Below are 19002 nucleotides of genomic sequence, written 5' to 3'. Positions count from 1 at the left end.
ACATTGCCGCTCTTTGTCCCTGAAAGAGTCTGCTGTAGTCTTCTTTTAGCCCAGAAACATAGTGCACCGCTTCAGCCCACACTTTACGCAGCTGTATAATTGGAAGCTGTATCTTGCTGTCTTGAACTATAAGTAAAATGGTAATAAGACAGGTAAGCCACTTTCAAAGACATTATAGTTCATTCTTTTTGACTTCCTTTCCAAAAACTATTCCCATAGATGTTAAAAAGAATCTACTGCCTGGCTCAAATGTAATGGTTGTGTGTCTGAATAACATAGCCACTTCTCTCAAAGAGCTTGAGATTATTCCTGTATGTTTTTCTTTTAAACTTGCTTCTCTCCAGTCAAGAAGTCAAGAATACTCCTTTTCTTTCTGTTAATCCAAATTCTTTCCTTCTAAAAGCTTTGGTTCAAGTTCCTTCTCCTCCACAGTCCACCAGTCTTTTCAGTTTCTGAACACCAGCTCAGCTTTATGAAATTTACAGGCAAAGCTGTGTGTAAATATCTGAACACACCTAACAAAGGAACAATTAAAACGTAGGCACAGTGCAGTGGGCTTTCATTCTCCTATCTGTAGAGTCCTATCCTCAGAAAGAGAAATCTCCTCCCAAGAGAAGGGTCTAGTGGTAATTTAAAATCTACCTTTACACCTTCCAAACTACATTAAATCCATTTTCACCACATATAGGAACCTCAAATAGGAGATAGTGAACAAAACCACTAAAAAATAATATTTACTAATCATGAAATTTCAAGATTAAAGTTCAGCCACTAACTGGACTCTACTTACCAATATAATTTACACAATCAGATAAACTTCTGGATGCAAATGGTCCTTCATATACAGTCTTACTTTTATCAAACAAATAAACCATGTAGCTATCACAGCCTCTCTGAAAAAAGAAACAATTAAAACTCAAAGATTCTTGAAAATTCTAGATTTTACAAATACTCAAGTCCAGATTTCCTTCTTTGAAATGTACTGAACAAAGTCAATGTGCATTCACATATAATTTACAGACGTGGGAAAAGGGTGAGTAAAAAGATATGCAGGTCAAAGTGAAGACTGATCAGCAGACTCAAAACAACCAACAGACCAGGTCTGGGGAGAGGGTAATGGGGTTCATGTGACAAGGAAGCAGGAGGGAAGACTGTTTGGAGAGAGAAAGACGAACAAAGGAAGGGCAAAATGGATGAGATAGAAATAAGAAAAACTATGGTGAATATAAATGCATAAAAATGCCATAACAAAACCCATCATTTTGTCTGTTAACTTAAAAAATTAGGAAAAACAAAGTAAGTTTCTAACCTTAGCAATTAAAAGCCAAAAGAACAAATACCAAAGGTCATATTGGTGAATGAATCACTCAGTAGTAAACAAAAGGAAAAGAGTAGGTACTAGAGTAATCCCAACACAGGGTAGGGTGAGAGTCAGCCTGGGCTACACAGCAAGACTCTTTCTCAAAAGGTCCAACAGGAATGAAACACCCTATAGCACTGATAACACTCAAAAACATAATGCTAGAGTTGTAGAAATAGTTCATCAGTAAAACACTTGTTATACAAGCATGAAGACCCAATAACAATCACCAGAACCCACGTTTAAAAAAACAGTTGGGTTTCGTGATTCCACTAGCTTAGCCTAATCAATAAGTTTCAGACCAATGAGAGAACCTTTCTCAAAACAAAGAAGATGACTGTTATTGAGGAATGGCAACAGGCTGACCTTTGGCCTTCATAGGCATGTTATGTACATATACCCTCATAAACATATGCACACATACAAACATATAGCCATACACACACATGCACGCAAATCTATAAACCGAACGTAAGTAAATGGGAGGGTGGAATGGAAATGTAAGAGTTAATGGACATGAGGAATAGGAATATTTTATAATGATTAAAATTTATTCTTGAAAATTCTTTTTTTGTAGTTTTTTTAAGACAGGGTTATTTTTGTAAATTCTATGAATTACATTTGAGATGGGTAAATTATATGGCATGCAATATATGTATCTATAATGAGAAGAAAGAAAACAAAAGTAAGAAACTTTTTTTGTGACAGAAACGCTCTACATAGCCCTGGCTGGCCTCAAACCCACTATGTAGACCAGGCTGGCCTTGAACTAACAAATGCTGAGAATTAAAAGTATGCACCACTATACCCAGCTGTGTATATATGCATCTAAATTTTTAGCCAGTTTCTACAGACAGCAGGGTAACCATAGTCTACATAATAGTAATATATTTTAACATAAGTAAAGGAAAAAGACTTTGCAAGTTCCAACACAGAGAAATGGCAATAGTCAAGGGGATGTTTATCTTAGTTGAATCATTACACAGTTACACATGTATTGAATTACTACACAGCACTCCATAAGTACAAATATTAGTCAACTGAAAACAAAACAAAAACCTGTGCAGGTAGCTTAGGCCTGTGATTCCAGTTCCCTTAGGCAGGAAGATTGTGAGTTAGAGGCCATATAGCAAGACCCTGATCCACAGCCCCCCCACCCCCCCACACACACAAAAAATTCTCTTACAACTCCATCTAGAACACATTGAGAGGCTGGTTTCCGAGGATCCAGAGAAATTCCTGTCTCTGACAGAAGTTCTTGAGAACCAGTACTTATTCCCGTTTCACGCTCAATACGAGACTGTAGTGAATGAAAGCTTTCATCACATGGTAACAGAAAGGAAATGATTTTTGCAGAAGTCATATTTAGGATGTGCACTATCTGTATAAATAAGAAAAAAAGGTTTATTGAAGACTTATTACATAAACAATTTTGTGAACAGATACTAAAGGGGGAAATCTAAGCAATAGGCATTACTTCTGTTACTAAATAAGGCTTGCTCCTCCAAAGTAATAAAATTATCTATAATTACAAACTTACACCTTACAAGACAAACACCTGAATTATTTTTGTAAATATACAAGGAGTTTGTTTGGTTTAGTTGGTTTTGAGAAAGGGACTCTGTAGCCCTGGCTGTCCTGGAATTCACTCTGTACAGCGTCATCGGTGTCTGCCTCCCAGAGCCGGGATGAAAGGTATGCATTACTATGCCCAGACACATAATAGTTTATCAAACAAAATTTTGAAGTTCTAAGGATGCTTAAAATCAAAAACCAGAGTTTTAGTTTGAAAAACTTATTTCAAGAGACATTATTACAGCCCTAGAAGGAAACACTGCCATTTATGAAATTTCTCATAAATGCCAACCACAGAGTAAAGAGCTTCCACACAACACCCCAATACTTAGACCTTCTAACCTCCCTTTTAACAGAAGGAGAAATCAGGCTTCTAAAAAGGTGAGTAGTTTGTTATGGATCACTCATCTGATGAATGGTAGAATGTGGATCTCAACTTTAACTATCTCATGTTGCCTCAAGAAACAATTATCTGATAAAGAAAATGAACTCTCTCTTTCAACAGGAAAAAGCATTATTATTCTCCCAAAGCAACTAAACCCTAGAGTTGTAGTCTGCTTAAGGGTCCAAGGACAAAAAAAAAAAAAAAAAAAAAAAAACCAGTCTCATGCTCACTTACAGGCTCAGTGAAAGAAATGGAGAAGAAATTTTGACATAATTAATGGTAACAGGAAAAAAAGCTGTATGTATGTATGTATGTATGTTTGAAGAGACTGCTTAAGGATGTAAGTGTGTGCAGGTGTACTCAGATGCCAGAAGAGAATATCCGATCCCATGCATCTGGAGTTACAGGAGGTTTGTGAGATGTCCAATGTGGATGCTGGGAAATGAACTTGGGTCCTTGGTAAGAGCAACACGCACTCTCAACAGCTGAGCTATCTCTCCAGCACTGAAGAAGAATGAAATATTTCTATTTTTTTCATTATTTTTATGTTTAAGCCTTTTCATAATGGTTGGGAAAATACTTACCTAATTAGACTCTTTGAAGTGTTTTCTTTAAGAAAAATATTTCAACAACTATTTTGTTGCCATGACAGCATGCCTTCCTGATACCTTGTATCTGAAGACACCTTAAGAAAATGCCCAATAACACCAAAGCTTTTTAAACTCAGTGTTTCTGTGTTTTGTTCATTGCATCCCCAGCCTATAAATCTCTCTTACTCTCCTCTTTCCCATATTAACTCTAATTCTACAAAATTCAGTCCTAGTTCCAGTTTAGGAAATTGTGCTTAAAGCCTCCCAAATTCTACGAATAGTACTCCATAGTTTCTTTGTTCTGCACAACCTCCTAAGATTGATGCTTTGAGAAATTTCAATTTACTCAAGATAAACAGAAGGTAAATATTTGCTCATATTCACTGACAAGTAAATAGTGGTGCTGCACTATATCATGGGATGGACTCAGATCCCTTCAGGGTAGGGAAGATGATGCACCAATCAATGTAGTAAAAGGAAATCCCAAAAGACACTTTAAAAGGCTACTGAAGGCACCTGAAACCCTGGCTAAAGAAATAAAGGATCCACTCTAAGTATATAATGTACATTTTTAAGGGGACACCAGGAAAAGACCATTAATATAAGTTTATATTCATTTTCAACTTGTTAAGGTCAATGCTGGTATTATACACCCCATTAAAACTGACCTTTAAGTTGAGAATGTGATCCATTAATACAAAACATCTTGGCTGCTTCAAAGAAGGATCAATAGGTCCCCCTCTCTGCTGTGGGTCCCAATTCAGCATCAATTGTAGCCAGCTTTCCATGGGTTCTACTATTAAACTGAAAAAAGAACAAAAACTGTGTGAATATCATTATGTTCCAATTAAACAGGCAACTTCACAGGTCGTCCATTTCCTTGCCCATGACTTATCAGTACCATTTATATCTTACTTTCAAATAATTCATGAATTCCATAAAAAAAAAAAAACCCAAATCCCCATGTTACTTTGTGACTGGCAAATCCAAAAGAAAGAAGAGTCCAACTCCAATCTTCAAAAATGCCATTTACTCCTTTATTCCTTGGGTTTTCTTAGCATCTAAGGCAATCCATTGATTGGTAATAGTTATCAGTTCCACAACGGCTGTTATCCCATAGGATAATCACCTATCACGATGTTTTTTATAATTACTACTCATTTAAAATTCAGTTCCTCAGTCACACTAACCACACTCCTCTGCCAGCCCAGGCAGTGCTGAGCAGCAAAGCCAGAAGCACACTAAGCAAACACTGTACCACTCAGCCATATCTCCACCCCTAACTACCTTTCACATGCTCGATGAGCTTCAAGTGACAGAAGACAGTGCTTTCATCCTCATGGGAAGGTCTACTGAATAATGCTACTTGAAACACATAACTATTCTCAAAACTGCCTGACCTCCCACACTTACCTACAAAGGCTGTTTGGTTGAGGTAAATGGCTACTAAACCGAACTTCTCCAGTCATCTCTTCACATGCAAATATACACTTTGAATCTTTCTTCTTAATCTTCTCATGCCTATAAAAACAAGACACCTAAGTGGACAACCTGATTCTCACAAATACTCTCAAGGTCTCTTGCCATTTAAATTCATTCAATTCTGTGTTAAAAGACAATTTCACCACCATAGAAAGAGAAAAGGAAACAACTGAAAATTTTTTTCTATTACTACTGGTTATGCCAAAGTTCTCATAATTTCTTACCAGGTAAATGGCTGCAGATGATGCAAAAAAGGTCTATATCCGGCAATACACTCAAACACCATGGTCCCAAAGCTCCAATAATCCACAGTGGCTGTGTACGGCTTATTTTCAAACAGCTCTGGGGCCTTAAAATAGAAAGTACTTTAAGTTCCAACACTGTGAGAAAAGAGCTACTATTGTTTTGAACTACTATATTCTTTGCCTTCAGAAAAAACAATGAGAATTTTAAGTAATCAAATTAAAGAAATGACTCACCAAATACTGTAATGTTCCCACAAAAGATGTACAGAGACTTCCTTGATCAACATCTTTGGCATAACCCAAATCAATTATTTTATGCATTATCTGTGAATATTAAGACATAACATATATTAAATTGCTAATAGATTTGCAAAAGAAAGGTAGGTTGAGAGTGTAGCTTAGTAACAGATTGCTCCCATTGCATGTATATGGTAGGTTAAATCCTAACCACAGCAAAAAATAAAAAGATAGGCTATTGAAATGGCTCAGCTGATAAAGGTACCTGTCACCAAGCCTGATAATCTAAATTTGGTCCCCAGGATCCACATAAGAGAAGAAGAACCAACCCCTGCTAAGTTGTCCCATGACCTGCACACAGGTCACAGCACATGTACTCATGCACAAAAACTAAATAAATAAAATGTAATTTTAAGAAGGCAATATTGTTTTTATAAAACTGAAGAGGAGATGGTAAAGAATCTGGGCTCTGAACAACACAAAAATGCGAACTCTGATAGCCTGATCGCTATTTAACTAGCTGTGTTAATCTTTTTGTTGTTGTTAATTTCTTTCTTTCCTTTTTTTTTTTAAAGACATTTATTTATTATGTATATAGTGCTGTCAACATGTTCACCTGCACACCAGAAGAGGGTGCCAAACCCCATTATAGATGGTTGTGAGCCACCATGTGTTTGCTGGGAATTGAACTCAGGACCTCTGGAAGAGCATCCATCTCTCCAACTCCTGTTGTTAATTTTTAAGACAAGGTCTCCACTGTAACCCAAGCTGGCATCAAATTATGGTAACCCTCCTGCCAAAGACTCCCAAAAGCTGGGATTATAGATGTCAGGTAATAGGCTTGGCTAACCGTATAATCTTGATGAAGTTAATTAATCTCTGGCCATTTCCTATACAATTAGATCAACATTCCTAATCCGGAGGTGAGCAAGACAGATGCTTCTGTAGGGAGCAATCGATCTGCAGAGAAGACAAAAATCTAACCACAAGCGACAGTTCAGGCCTAGAGAGTTGGTTAAGCAGTGAAGAGCACCTGCTGTTCTTGTAGAGGACCCGAGTTCAACTGTAAGCACCCACACAGTGGCTCACAACCATTTGTAATTCTAGTCCCAGGGAAACTGATGTTCTCTTCTTGGACCCCCCCCCAAAGCACCACACGTGGTACACATAAAATATAACAACAGCAATAATTAATAATCATAAAAAATCTAAAACTAAAAAGCCCCTACAACTCCATACAGTGAAGTCTACAGTAGAAAATTTATAAAGTACCATGTCTGCAGATGAATAAGGACACTAAAATCTCTGAAGACAATATACAGAAAGACTATAACAACAAGCAAGAAGCAGTCTTCAGGTTTCACCTACCTTCCCACCAACATCTTGAAGAACTATATTTTCAGGTTTTAGATCTCGATGTATTATTTTGTTTTCATGCAAATATCGAATTCCAGATCCTAAATAAAGTTTCAAATGTATTATGAAGTAACAGAAAATACTGTTTATAAAATCATCTCACATTTTGTTTGTTTTTACTGTTAATGTTTTTGAAACAGTGTCTCATGTAACCCTGTCTGGCATGGAATTCCCTATGCAGCTGAAGACAACCTCCAATTCCTAATCGGCTTGTTCTACCTCCCAAGTGCTGGGACTGCAGGTGTGCACCAGCACACTCAGCTGCAGTGAGTATTGGCTCCACCCATGACCTTGGGCTATCTGGCTTGATAGAGGCTGTGCATCTTGTCTGCCCACATGAACTCTTAAAAGGAAAGGGGGTGTGCTTGCTCTCTCTCATGTGTTGGTCAGAGATCAGACTGCTGGGTCCTTTCACCCCTGGGCAGAACAGAAGACCACTGTGGCTATATACCTAAGTATATCCTAAGAAATCCCTTATACCCCTTTAAACGGGCTCTAATAGATTTGACTACACTCAGCTTTTTTTTACACAGGGTCTCACTATGTAGCCCTGATTGGCCTGCTAGTCTGAAACTCACAGAAACCCATCTGCCAACCTTCCCTAGTGTTACAATTAAAGGTGGGTGCCACCATATCCAGCCACATTCAGTTTTTACCTCACATTTTGCATAGATTACACTGATGCATAAATTACTATGTCCAGGGGCTTGGAGATGGCTCAGTGGGCAAAAGTCAGTGCTCTGAAAGCACGAGGACCTGAGTCCAAATCCCCACCACCCACATAAAAAGCCAAGAACAGCTGTGTGTAGCCATAACCCTAGCAGAGTTGAGAAGGGGAGGGGGATCTCAGGAGCTGTCTGTGGCCAGCCTAGTCCAAGTGTGGAGCCTGCCGTTCAGTCAGAGACCCTGTCTCAAAACAATCGAGTGGAGAGAAACAGAACAGCTGACATGCTGCTCTGGCCTCCACATGCATGCTCCTGTGAGTGTGCCCAACAATCACAACCATGTTCTACACATGTAACAACACACCCCACACACTGATATGATCCATCACTGCTGCATCACCAACATTGGAGTAGTTCAGATTTTCCTCACCAAATGTTCAGTATCACCAAATAAACACTGAAAAATTATGTACTATGAAAAGGAAATATAATCGTACATTGGATAAGGGTATTGTTGGCTATTTATTGTAATTACTTACAAGAGATCTGGTAACCCAGGTTAGCTTCTGAAGCTTTCCGGGAGCCGACTGGAACCCGAAAAGAGTGAGTGCCTCTATCCTCAGCCCTTTATTCCACACACCCATATTCACCTGTGGCCATGCCTAAAATGGGCATAGTCAGAGCGGCACAGGTGCCTAGGTCTCTCCCTACAATTCCCCTTTTAATCTAAAGAAAAGATTTAGACTTGAAACACAACTAAATTGTGTCAATATACAAAATGTCTTAAACATGTACAAAGCCTTTATGCATAGCCATGCCCAAAACGGACATGGTCAGTGGCACAGGTGCCTAGATATCTCCCTACAATACTTAATTTATTCAAATCAACATTAAAAGCAAATGAAACCATTTTTAAGAAACACCTGTAAGCCTATAGCCTTTTCCTCCAACCTAAATCACGTTCTTAGACTCTGCTGCCCGTGACCTAGGAAGAGCAGCAACAGCTGACACACAGGGAGACTCAAGTCAGGCTTTGTAGGTCTCTCAAAGATCTAAATTACAGTTACTTTAGGATTTCCCAGTAAGATTTCTGATTAAAAAGAGAATTTCATCCCAGTATAACTTGAGGACCAAGGCCCCAAAGATTTAAGTCCACTATAAACTACTATGAGAATGTTGGGAAGAAGTGTGAGAGGGGATGAAATGGTTGCTATTCCATATCATTTTTTTTGTTATAATTGGAACATCTATCAGGCAAGGATACATGGTCAAAAAAAACAAACAACAAAGAGAAACCCCAAATAGAAACAAATGCCAAAAATGTATTAGTTTTAATTAATATTAGAAATGGATTTTTCTTTTTCTTTCTTTCTTTTTTTTTTTTTTTTGGTTTGGTTTTTTGGGACAGGGTTTCTTTGTGGAGCTCTGGCTGTCCTGGAACTCATTCTATAGACCAGGTTGGCCTGGAATTTACAGAGATCCACCTGCCTCTGCCTCTTGAGTTACTGGGACTAAAGGTGTGTACCACCACTGCTCAGAGAATTTTTTTCCCCTCATTTTTATAAATGTTAAAAACTTACATGCTTTGTAGAGTATACAGACAGTTCTCCTTAACTTCTAATCCTCCACAGAAGTTTTTGTGGACCAAAGAGGCATTAATTAAATCACAATGATATTTTAATATTGGTTACATACCTATGTCACACAGTAAAGAAAGTATCTGGCTTTCTTTAAGTCCACAACAATTTTCTGGTTTGTTGAGTAGCTAAAGAAAAATGAAAATAAATAAATAAGTAAATAAATAAATCTGCGATTTTATAGTATTGCCAGGTACCAGTAGCAACACACATAATCACTATATTGTCAAAGAATAGTCAAATGAAAAAAAAATAAGTCACAATAAAGAAATTATAAGGACTGGGACATGTCTACAAGGCCAGCACTTGCGAAGATGAGGCAGAGGACCATGAGCTCAAGGCCAACATGAGCTACACTGAAAGAGTCTGCTTCAAAAATAGTAACAATGACAAGAGACATAAGAGAAAAAAATAGTCACCAAATACATATTGAGGTTGAGTAAATTTCACAAAGAAGGCTCATAAAAGGTAAAGACAAGGGCAATTGCACTTGAAATTGAAAAATGGCCAACAAAGATAAATACATTTAAAACTAAGTAGAAAGGATAATTATAATAAAAGAAACTCTTTTGTTTTCTCCCCTGCCCCACCTTTCTTTTCAATTTGTTTGTTTGCTTGTTTTGTTTTTTGGAGGCCAGGTTTCTTGGTGTAGCCTTGGCTGTCTTGGAACTAGCTCTGTAAACCAGGCTGACCTCAAACTCACAGAAATCTGCCTGCCTCTACCTCCTGAGTGCTAAGCCTCACAAATGTATTTTTATTTAAAATGGCCAACGTAGTCCCATCTTGGAAACAACAATAAAAAGGCGTGTTCTAAGCCAGGCATGGTAGCACAAGCCTTTAATTACAGCACTGGAAGGCAGAGGCAGGTGGATCTCTGGGAGTTCAAGGCCAGCCTGGTCTACAGAACAAGTTCCAGGAGAGCCAGGGCTGTTACACAGAGAAATCCTGTCTCAAAAAACCAAAACAAAACAAAAAACCAAACAACTGATGTGGCAGGGCCCAGACCACTGTGGGAAGTGCCACTTGGGCAGGTGTTGATCCTGGGTTGTATAAGCAGACTGAGCAGGCCATGGAGAGTAAGCCAATAAGCAGTGTTCCCTTGTGGTTTCCACTTTAGTTCCTGCCTTGGTTTCCCTCAATGATGGGCTGTGATCAGGATATGTGTGAGTTTTTATTTCCCAGGTTGCTTTTGGTTGTGATCTTTATCACAGCAATAGAAAACACTAAGACAAGGGTTAGCAAGTATTTTCTGTAAAGAGCCAAACATTAAATACTTCAAGCTATGGAAGCCGTGTAATCTCTGTTATACTACTCAGTTCTACAGCGTATGCAGCCAGAAACACGCAGTGCTGTGCTCCAATAAAAGGGTATGGGTGGCAGGATTATACTTGTCTATCCTTATTCTCCATGATCGGTGCCCTATGATTCAGACACTGCTAATGCTTGTGATTTACTCTATCAGTATTTCAAAACACGCACACTACCTTCCGGAGATCTCCTCCAGAACAGTACTCCATTGCTAGAAGAGGCACGTCATTAATTAAAACATTCAATTCCTCAGGAACATCACAGGCCTTTACGACATTTGCATGGTTCAACCTAACAAGGACAAAACATTACAATAAAAAAAAAGTTTTCTAATGAGGAGGGACTGGATTTAAAATGATAATTGGGGATTAACTAGTGACTGGTTTTATTTACAAAATTCTAACTTCTTATTGTATTGCATTTAATCTTAGCTAAAAGGAAAAGAAGCTATTAATTTCTGAACTGTCTGATTAAAATAAACCAGTTTTACAAAGAAAATAAACCTAAAAATACTATCGCTGCTGTGTGCCATGCAGTATGTTCTTTTTACATGCATCAAGTAATTTACTTGTCATGATAAGCTTAATATAAGTACATCTGTTAACAGTATCCCATGAGAAACATGAAGCACAGATTGGTTAGGTAACATAAGATCTCATGGCACAAAGCCTACATCACACTGCCTCTTCCACAACCATAACAGTCACCCTAAAAATCTGGACCTTTCCTTCCAGTTTTAAATATAAGTACAAATGTAGTCTTTTCAATTAATATGCTCATATTACTTACTGACTTCGTCTGCTCTTAATTATTTTTTTCTTAAGGTCAGAAGAGGGCACTGGATCCCCTGGAAACTGAGTTACAGATGGTTATAAGTCACCTGGTGGATACTGGAAGATGAGCTTGGATCTTCTACAAGAGCAGTAAGTGCTCTTAACTGCTATCTCTCTCTCTAGCTCCACAGTTCTTTTTTTAATGTAACACTCTATTAATCATCTTTATGATCATCCTCACAATGCAATAGAACCTGACAATAATAGAGTCTCATGTTCCAGGAACTAAAGAGACAAGTGCCTAAGGGTCTGAGAATTTATATTATTAAGTTTTCCTGGTGATTCTTCCATATAGCCAAATTTGAAAGCCAAAATAAAATGAATTGAACACAAACTAAAGTCAGAAAATGCTCATTTCAAATCCAGTACCAATTGTATGATGACTGTGTGTTTCATCTTTTTCATCTATGGAACAGGACAATACCCAAATACACAGTTGTGATGACAACTACAGTAATGGAAGCATACTATGAAAATTAAAATATATCCACTGTCCCTCAAAAGTTAGTTTCTATTCCCCTTAAACATACAGGCTATTCTTACTGACTCATTTTTAACAGAATGCAGTGGGAAAAATGAAATATGACTTCTAAGGTAATATGACTTCCCTAAGAATCTGTCAGCTTTTTCCTTATTCTCCCCATTCAGATCATTGGTCTGGGGAAGCTGGCTGCCATGCCATTAAAGCTTGTGCACGACCCTGTGGAGACGTTCCCTTACTGAAGAACTGAGCTCTGGCAGTAGCCACATGAATGAGCCTGGAAGTTAATACTCAAGCCTTGACCAAACCTTCAGGAAACTGCAGCTCTATAAAGTCAACATTTTCAGATGTCTCAGGAGAGGCCCTGAGCTGGAACCACAATTAACACAGCCATAAACTACAGACACTAAATATCCAGTTTTCAGCTATGAAATTTTGTAACAATTGTCTACAAAACAATAGATTCACTATTAAAAAATGTGCAAAAAGAAATTATTTATATGCTAGTCATTAAAGTTGCTCAATATTAAGAAGAAAAACTTAAAGAGCTAGAATGAGAATGCTACCTTTTGTTTTGTTTTTCGAGACAGGGTTTCTCTTGCTTTGGAAGCTGTCTTAGAACTTGCTCTGTAGACCAGGCTGGCCTTGAACTCACAGAGATCCGCCTGCCTCTGCCTCCTGAGTTATCTAGCTAATTTAAACTATAATTTTCTTAGCCATAATGTGATAAAACTAGCTATTGTAGAACACATATATTCAATGACAAAATCATATAACCAAAAAGACCTTGAGAAAAGTGAACCTCTCACCCTTTCCTATATTGAAAACTGGCTGGGCTGTAGAACTGAAGCAATCGAAATCACAGCATACACTTACTTTTTCATGATCTGGATTTCATGGCACCAGCGCTCTCTATTTTTGGTACTTAACTCTAGGCGACAAGACTTAATTGCTATTTTGATATCAAGTTCCTGTCAAATAGAAAATAGAAAAATATGAATAAATTAGATTCTTGTACAGATTTGCTTACAATCAAAGCAATGTCAACCCAGGAAAATAACACTCCTTTAGCTTTACTAATTAAACATATTATCCACAGCTCTCTTTAGCCAACATTAGTTATATGAACCATACTACTATTAAACCAATGATTTGAATCTATCAAACACACCATAGTATATAAGCAAAAACTGACTGAGGCAGACCCTACAATAGATCTCTTCAGAAGATTAGATATACTTTTAATACCTTAGAACTACTATTAGAAATATACAAAGATCCCATTTCTCCAACAAGTTCCTATGCCAAGTTCAGTCAAGACAAGAAACAAGGGCCCCAAACTCCAGTATAACCAGAAAGAAGAAAGTAATTCAGGGATCCCTAACCTCAAAAGAGCAAAAAATAGTTTTCTTATGACCAAGACTAATGCAAAACAAAAACAAACAAAACCCTCCAAAATTAGATCCTAATCTTTGCATTTCAAATGTCATGGAAAAATATTCAAAGAACTGTACTCCTATTGAAATATCTACAATAAAAACCTAAGACCTCTTGCTTATGATTAGTAATTTCAACAATTCTGCCTGAAAATAAAAGTATCCTATGCACATTTCAATAAACAGCCAGACTTTATCATATTCTGACAATACTACTAATACAGTGTCATAACCAAACAGGCTATACTGCGTTAACAGTTCTAAAGAATGTCACCAAGGTGTGGTAAAAGTGGTGAGTGCAGTACCCAGGGGCTGAAGGGGGAAGCAGAGAGCAAGACAGTTTAGATAGGATAGTCTGGGTTAGGAGCCAGGAGGAAGGCTAAAGGCAAGACAGTTTCTAGTGCAGGTGTTGGGGGTTAATAGAGAGTAAGTGATAGTTTTACCACAGTGCTCACTCCTTTCAGCTTTTGTTATAAGCAAACAGGTATCTGACAGTAGTTACAACCTACATAAAATTTTGCCACCATGGTGACTTCAGCACAGCTAAACAGTAAGCCCTAAATTCTGATATGAATGAGACAGGAAGTTATGTACCTTATATAGGTCCCAACCACAAGAGATCCTTCAACGCCTTGGTTTCACCTCCTCTGTAAAACTCAATCGTCTCACAGAGAATATACTCTGGGAAGTGTATAGCTGCCTAACAACAACAAAAAGGCCTGTTTGTTAAGAATGAGACTAAGTTGGGTGTGGTAATATGAGTCTATAGTTCCTGCTATTGGAAGACTAAGGCAGGAAGGAAGTCTGAAAACACTAATTTAATCTCTTTACTTTTTGGAGCTTTTAAATTGGATTCCTAATTTGAATTGTGATTTTCCAGGCATTTACCCAATGTATTTGAACTCAGTGAAGTTGCCCTCAGCATGCAGACGACAGCTTCTAGGGCCTCCAGAGGACGCCGAAGTCTGAAGCTGCCCAAGTCCACTGCGGTATTTGCACATGACTTACATCCATCCTCTCTGTCTGCATATGTTTTGTAGGTGCATTTCCTGCGATCCCAAGTCCTACCCGATTAGATTATTTTCCGTGTGTGGCAGGCTGGATCTATAGTGCTGAGGACAGAGCCCAGGGCATTTACCCTGAGCTACATCTCCTTCCCATACATACTTCTTTAAAAAGGGGACTCTCTGTGGCCCATGGTGGTTTTCTACTGCAGGCAATCCTCTGACCTCAGTCTCCCAAGTGTTCCCACCATGCCTGGCTTCTACATTCTTTCCTTAATGCATTACATGGAATGAGGTTTTTCAAACACCCTTTGAGAACTACTATTCCCTAGGGAAAGTTCTTTGGCTACTCACACTACCAGTACTTTCAGTGTCTAGGATTACACTGAACCCATGTTTACTTCTGAGACAGGCTGGCCTTGACCACAGTATGAAGCCCATTCAGACTAGCCTCAAACTCAAAATTCTCTTGCCTCTGGACCCTAGGTGCTAGGATTACAAGTATATACTACCAGGCCCAACTGTACTTTGTCTATGTCTGTCTCTCTCTGAAATGAAAATTTCCTTCAGGGTGGAAAATATTGTTCTTGTTGATTTGGGCCCATCAGTGCCCAATAAAGAAATCTGCTAAGTCACTTCCTGACCTTTCTCCTGTCCTGTCTATGAACTACTGGACCATTATTTCTATAAATGAGTATACTGAAAGCAGTAGATGTAACCGTAAGATATTACTAAAATGCCTGTACTTGGCTTATTTATTTCTAAATAAACTTATTCCTCACATAAGGTCTTCCAGAACACCATCTTTATCTTACGGTTCCTTTGTATAAGCCCAATTTATGAGGGTGATAATAACTCAACAAATCGGCCACAGGAAGAGTGAGTTATCAGAGGACAACTACAACCTACTCAAGTACTTATTAAAAGTCTCTACTACATCTCACTTAACTCTCAAACAGACCCACATTTGACAGACAACAAATTCTATTCTGCATTGACTACTGTTCAAGATTCTTCAGGAAAGCAAAACTCTCAATGGTAACGCTCTGGTTTGCATGGATATTAATTTTCTGGAGAAGATCCATAGTTTTTATTGAACTATGAAAAGACCCATGATTCAAACATGATTAACTGGGGCTAATGATGTAACCCAGGGTCAGACTATTCGCCTAGCACGTGCAAAGCCTGTATTCCACTCCTACCATCAACAACATTAAAATAAGGAAGGTGAGTGTTAGCTTAAAAATCCTTTAAGAGTACAAGTAACTGCGGTTGCAATGGTTAAACGTTTTTTAATTAAATCAAAGCAAATTTTCCGAGCCTGATGTTAGCTGTCTTCTACAGGACAACCCCTCAGTCTATGTCCTTCTCTTTGAAGCAAGGACCATTTTTATCACCCTACCCTCACGCTGTCTCTTGCTTGGAATGCTCCAATTCCAAAGTCTGTCAATGTTTCCACAGGTTCAACTCTGGACTCCCGGAAGGGCTTTCCTTATTTACTCAAGCGTTCAGGCACAGACACTCACAGAGACACTAGACATTCATACATACTCGTCACCACACATGACATTCACACATACACACACACATTCCACATTCACACATACTCTCTCACACACACACACACGACATTCACACACATTCACACATACTCACACAAACACACGATTCACACACATTCACACATACTCTCACACACACACGACATTCACACATACTCACACACACACCACATTCACACATTCACACATACTCTCACACACACACACGACATTCACACATACCCCTCCTCACCACACACAGCTGCAACAGCTTCACCCTCGCTGTCCGGGGACCTCAGACACGCCTGGCACCCAGGCTCACAAGCCCGGTACGGCCCGCACTCGTTCCCTGGCCCCAGCACCGCCCCAGGTCTCCAGGACCACCCCTCCCACCCTGACTGACAGCCGCCGTCCCAGGGCCGCCCCGACAGACCCAGCGCCACTGCTCCCTTGCCCCGCCTCACCCGGTGCTGGTACAGACAGACGTTCCCGAAGCCGCCGGTGCCGAGCCGCTCCCGCATCTCCCAGGGGCCGCCCGCGCCCGGCCGCAGCCCCGGGGGCCGCTCCATGGGCGGGAGGGCCAGCCGCCTCAGGCTTCGCCGCCGGTCCAAGGCCGGTTCCGGGCCGCCCAGGCTCGCGCGTCCTTCTTCTCGCGAGACCTACACGTCACTTCCGATAGCTTCCGTAGGAAAAGTCCCGCCCTGGCCTTCTCCAGCTGAGTCAGGCTTGCAGCGCTCTACCTGACGCTAGGAATGCTAATCATTCAAAAGTGTAAGACTCGGCATAGAATCAAATTCTCAGTGTCTGCATGCAAGTCTATGTTAGGGGTCACTGGTAATGAGCGGTACTCAACTAATTGGTTCTATTATTTTCGTGTAGTCCGTGGAATTGGAATTATCAGACTTGAAGGTAATAATAGCAAATGAGCCTCTGAGGACACATCTCTTCTCCTGGGATTGGTGCGGACCAATGGGCTGGGCACGAGCGGGTTGCACTGTGCTTTTAAGTGCACTGGGCATCTTCCAGACTGAGGGGACCTTCGTGTGTGAGATTCTTATTTATTTAATATATGTATGTAAATAATTATACATACATATTATACATTAATTATATATATATTAATACATACATATAACATTTATATGTAGAGAGAGGGGGTTTCATACGTGTCTTTATTTTAAAATAGATCTGTCTCCAAACCCTAAACGTCGTATTCTTCGTATGGCCCCCACCCCGTCTACATTTTATCTGTTTCAGAGCCCTACCCTCTGCTCCTCCAATCCTACCACCCACTGGTAAAGGCCACCATAAACATGAAAGAAAACTGCGCTAACCGGCCCGTGTATTCATTAGCCTTTGTACACATCTATTCAAAATCTCTCTTATAATCCCAAACCACCCAAGGATGTGACGTTACTCCAAAGTGCAAACTTTTTTCCGGACTTGTGAGTTTCCCTTCGAGCCTCGCGGATCTGCTGCTTCTCAGCCTTGCTGTTTCAGGCTTGTCAATGCATTGTTTCTGGGTTGGAATTGTTTCTGGGATGCCCTACAGAGCTGCAAAGATAAACCTGGGGTGTTCCTGATCCAGTAAGGCATACTTCTGAGTGGTGGATTGCACGGGGGAGAGTATCTGCCTTTCCATTTGAGTTATCTGCTTCATGGAACCTAGGTGTTTTGTTTTGAGACAGGGTCGCTTGTAATCCAGGCCGGTCTACAACTTGTTATTCCTCCATCTGATTCAGGCTTGTAGCACTCCACCAGTCTGACACTAGGGATGCTAATCATTCAGAAGTGTAAGACTTGGCATAGAATCAAATTCGCAGGGTCTGTATGCAAGTCGATGTTGTGGGTCACTGATAATGAGTGGTACTCGACTAATTGATTCTATTATTTTCATGTATTCCATGGAGTTGGAATATCAGACTTCAATGTAATAGCAAATGAACCTCTGAGAACCTCATTTGCTGTGTATGACAGCTAGGAGTGTGTCCAGTTTCCACAGATGGGATGTAATTTCATAATTTACCCTCAAGAGTGGGAGATACTTAAAACTACAGACAGGATAATGTTGACTAGGTGATCCAAATTGGTTCCTACCTTAGTTCACTTTTTAAATAGTCTATTCTTAAAACGTAACTCAAGGTTTGTTGACCTGTTTATTTTTGTTTTTTGAGACAGGGTCTATAAAGCCCTGGTTGACCTCAAACTCAGATATCCACCTGCTGAATGCTAAGATTAAAGGCCTGACCTTTTATTATGTTTAATTGTAGAATGGTTTGTCCCAGGCCCCACACTCTTCAGGTTTCCTAGACTGACTTTTTTTTTCTTTTATTTGTGAAAAGGAGGTCAAGACATTTTTGTGAGAACTAAGTGAAAATGAATCTGGGCCTTAAGTGGCCAATAAAGAAGGCAGGACAGTTCTCTTCTGGCTTCAGATATGCAGCTTTCTCTGATGGTCACACGGCTCCTGTTCAATGGACTTACTGTTCACTGGACCACTGTCTCCTTCATCTTTAGGTTGCAACTGATGGTACTTGCCCTGTTTTATTTTGTAATTTCACTACGATACGTAAAGTCCTATCACCAACCTACATCTGCTACATCTAACAGCACTCTGGACACATCTGTCAGATAACTCGGTTATCTTGAACATCTAAAATGCATTCAAAGCCCCATCACCAATCCCGATCTGCATGGGTTTCATAAGTATCTAATAGCAATCTATTGGAGAACTCCAATATCTAGAACAATACATTCAATGAAAACCTAATTTTCTTAAATCTGCCACTTCCTTTACCAATTAGACT

The 19002-nt window shown here is 39.5% G+C and overlaps 1 protein-coding gene and 1 long non-coding RNA gene across 9 annotated transcripts in view; one reads left to right on the top strand and one right to left on the bottom strand.

The window, feature by feature from the left end:
- The window catches only part of LOC121139960, a 28947-nt gene extending 13517 nt beyond the window's left edge, over positions 1-15430 (top strand). The window contains exons 2-4 of the long non-coding RNA XR_005876743.1: positions 7431-7556; positions 11725-11823; positions 14531-15430. This is a non-coding gene — a long non-coding RNA (uncharacterized LOC121139960). The remainder of the gene's footprint in view (positions 1-7430; positions 7557-11724; positions 11824-14530) is intronic.
- Chuk (component of inhibitor of nuclear factor kappa B kinase complex) overlaps positions 1-16839 on the bottom strand; it is a 32941-nt gene extending 16102 nt beyond the window's left edge. For 5 of the 8 annotated variants that reach the window (XR_002385596.2, XR_002385621.2, XR_002385641.2 and 2 more), the window contains exons 1-12: positions 16660-16839; positions 13091-13185; positions 11077-11191; positions 9651-9720; positions 7243-7331; positions 5872-5961; positions 5617-5741; positions 5324-5431; positions 4579-4714; positions 2547-2741; positions 791-893; positions 3-126 (exon numbers count right to left, since the gene is read on the bottom strand). Coding sequence is in view for 4 of the 8 variants with exons in the window: in XM_021234652.2 (XP_021090311.2) it covers positions 3-126; positions 791-893; positions 2547-2741; positions 4579-4714; positions 5324-5431; positions 5617-5741; positions 5872-5961; positions 7243-7331; positions 9651-9720; positions 11077-11191; positions 13091-13185; positions 16660-16764 (1355 nt within the window). In the remaining 4 variants the exon portion in view is untranslated. Of the gene's footprint in view, positions 1-2; positions 127-790; positions 894-2546; positions 2742-4578; positions 4715-5323; positions 5432-5616; positions 5742-5871; positions 5962-7242; positions 7332-9650; positions 9721-11076; positions 11192-13090; positions 13186-14244; positions 14344-16659 lie in introns of those variants that run through there. The other 3 variants (XM_005063554.4, XM_005063555.4, XM_040744077.1) reach the window with 2 other exon arrangements.
- Between the last annotated feature and the right edge of the window lie 2163 nt (positions 16840-19002).

The sequence above is a fragment of the Mesocricetus auratus genome, unplaced genomic scaffold, assembly GCF_017639785.1.
Source record: "Mesocricetus auratus isolate SY011 unplaced genomic scaffold, BCM_Maur_2.0 Super-Scaffold_4256, whole genome shotgun sequence".
NCBI classification, from domain to species: domain Eukaryota; kingdom Metazoa; phylum Chordata; class Mammalia; order Rodentia; family Cricetidae; genus Mesocricetus; species Mesocricetus auratus.
The sequence above is the reverse complement of the archived record's forward strand: the minus strand, read 5'-3'. Positions and strand labels throughout refer to the sequence as shown.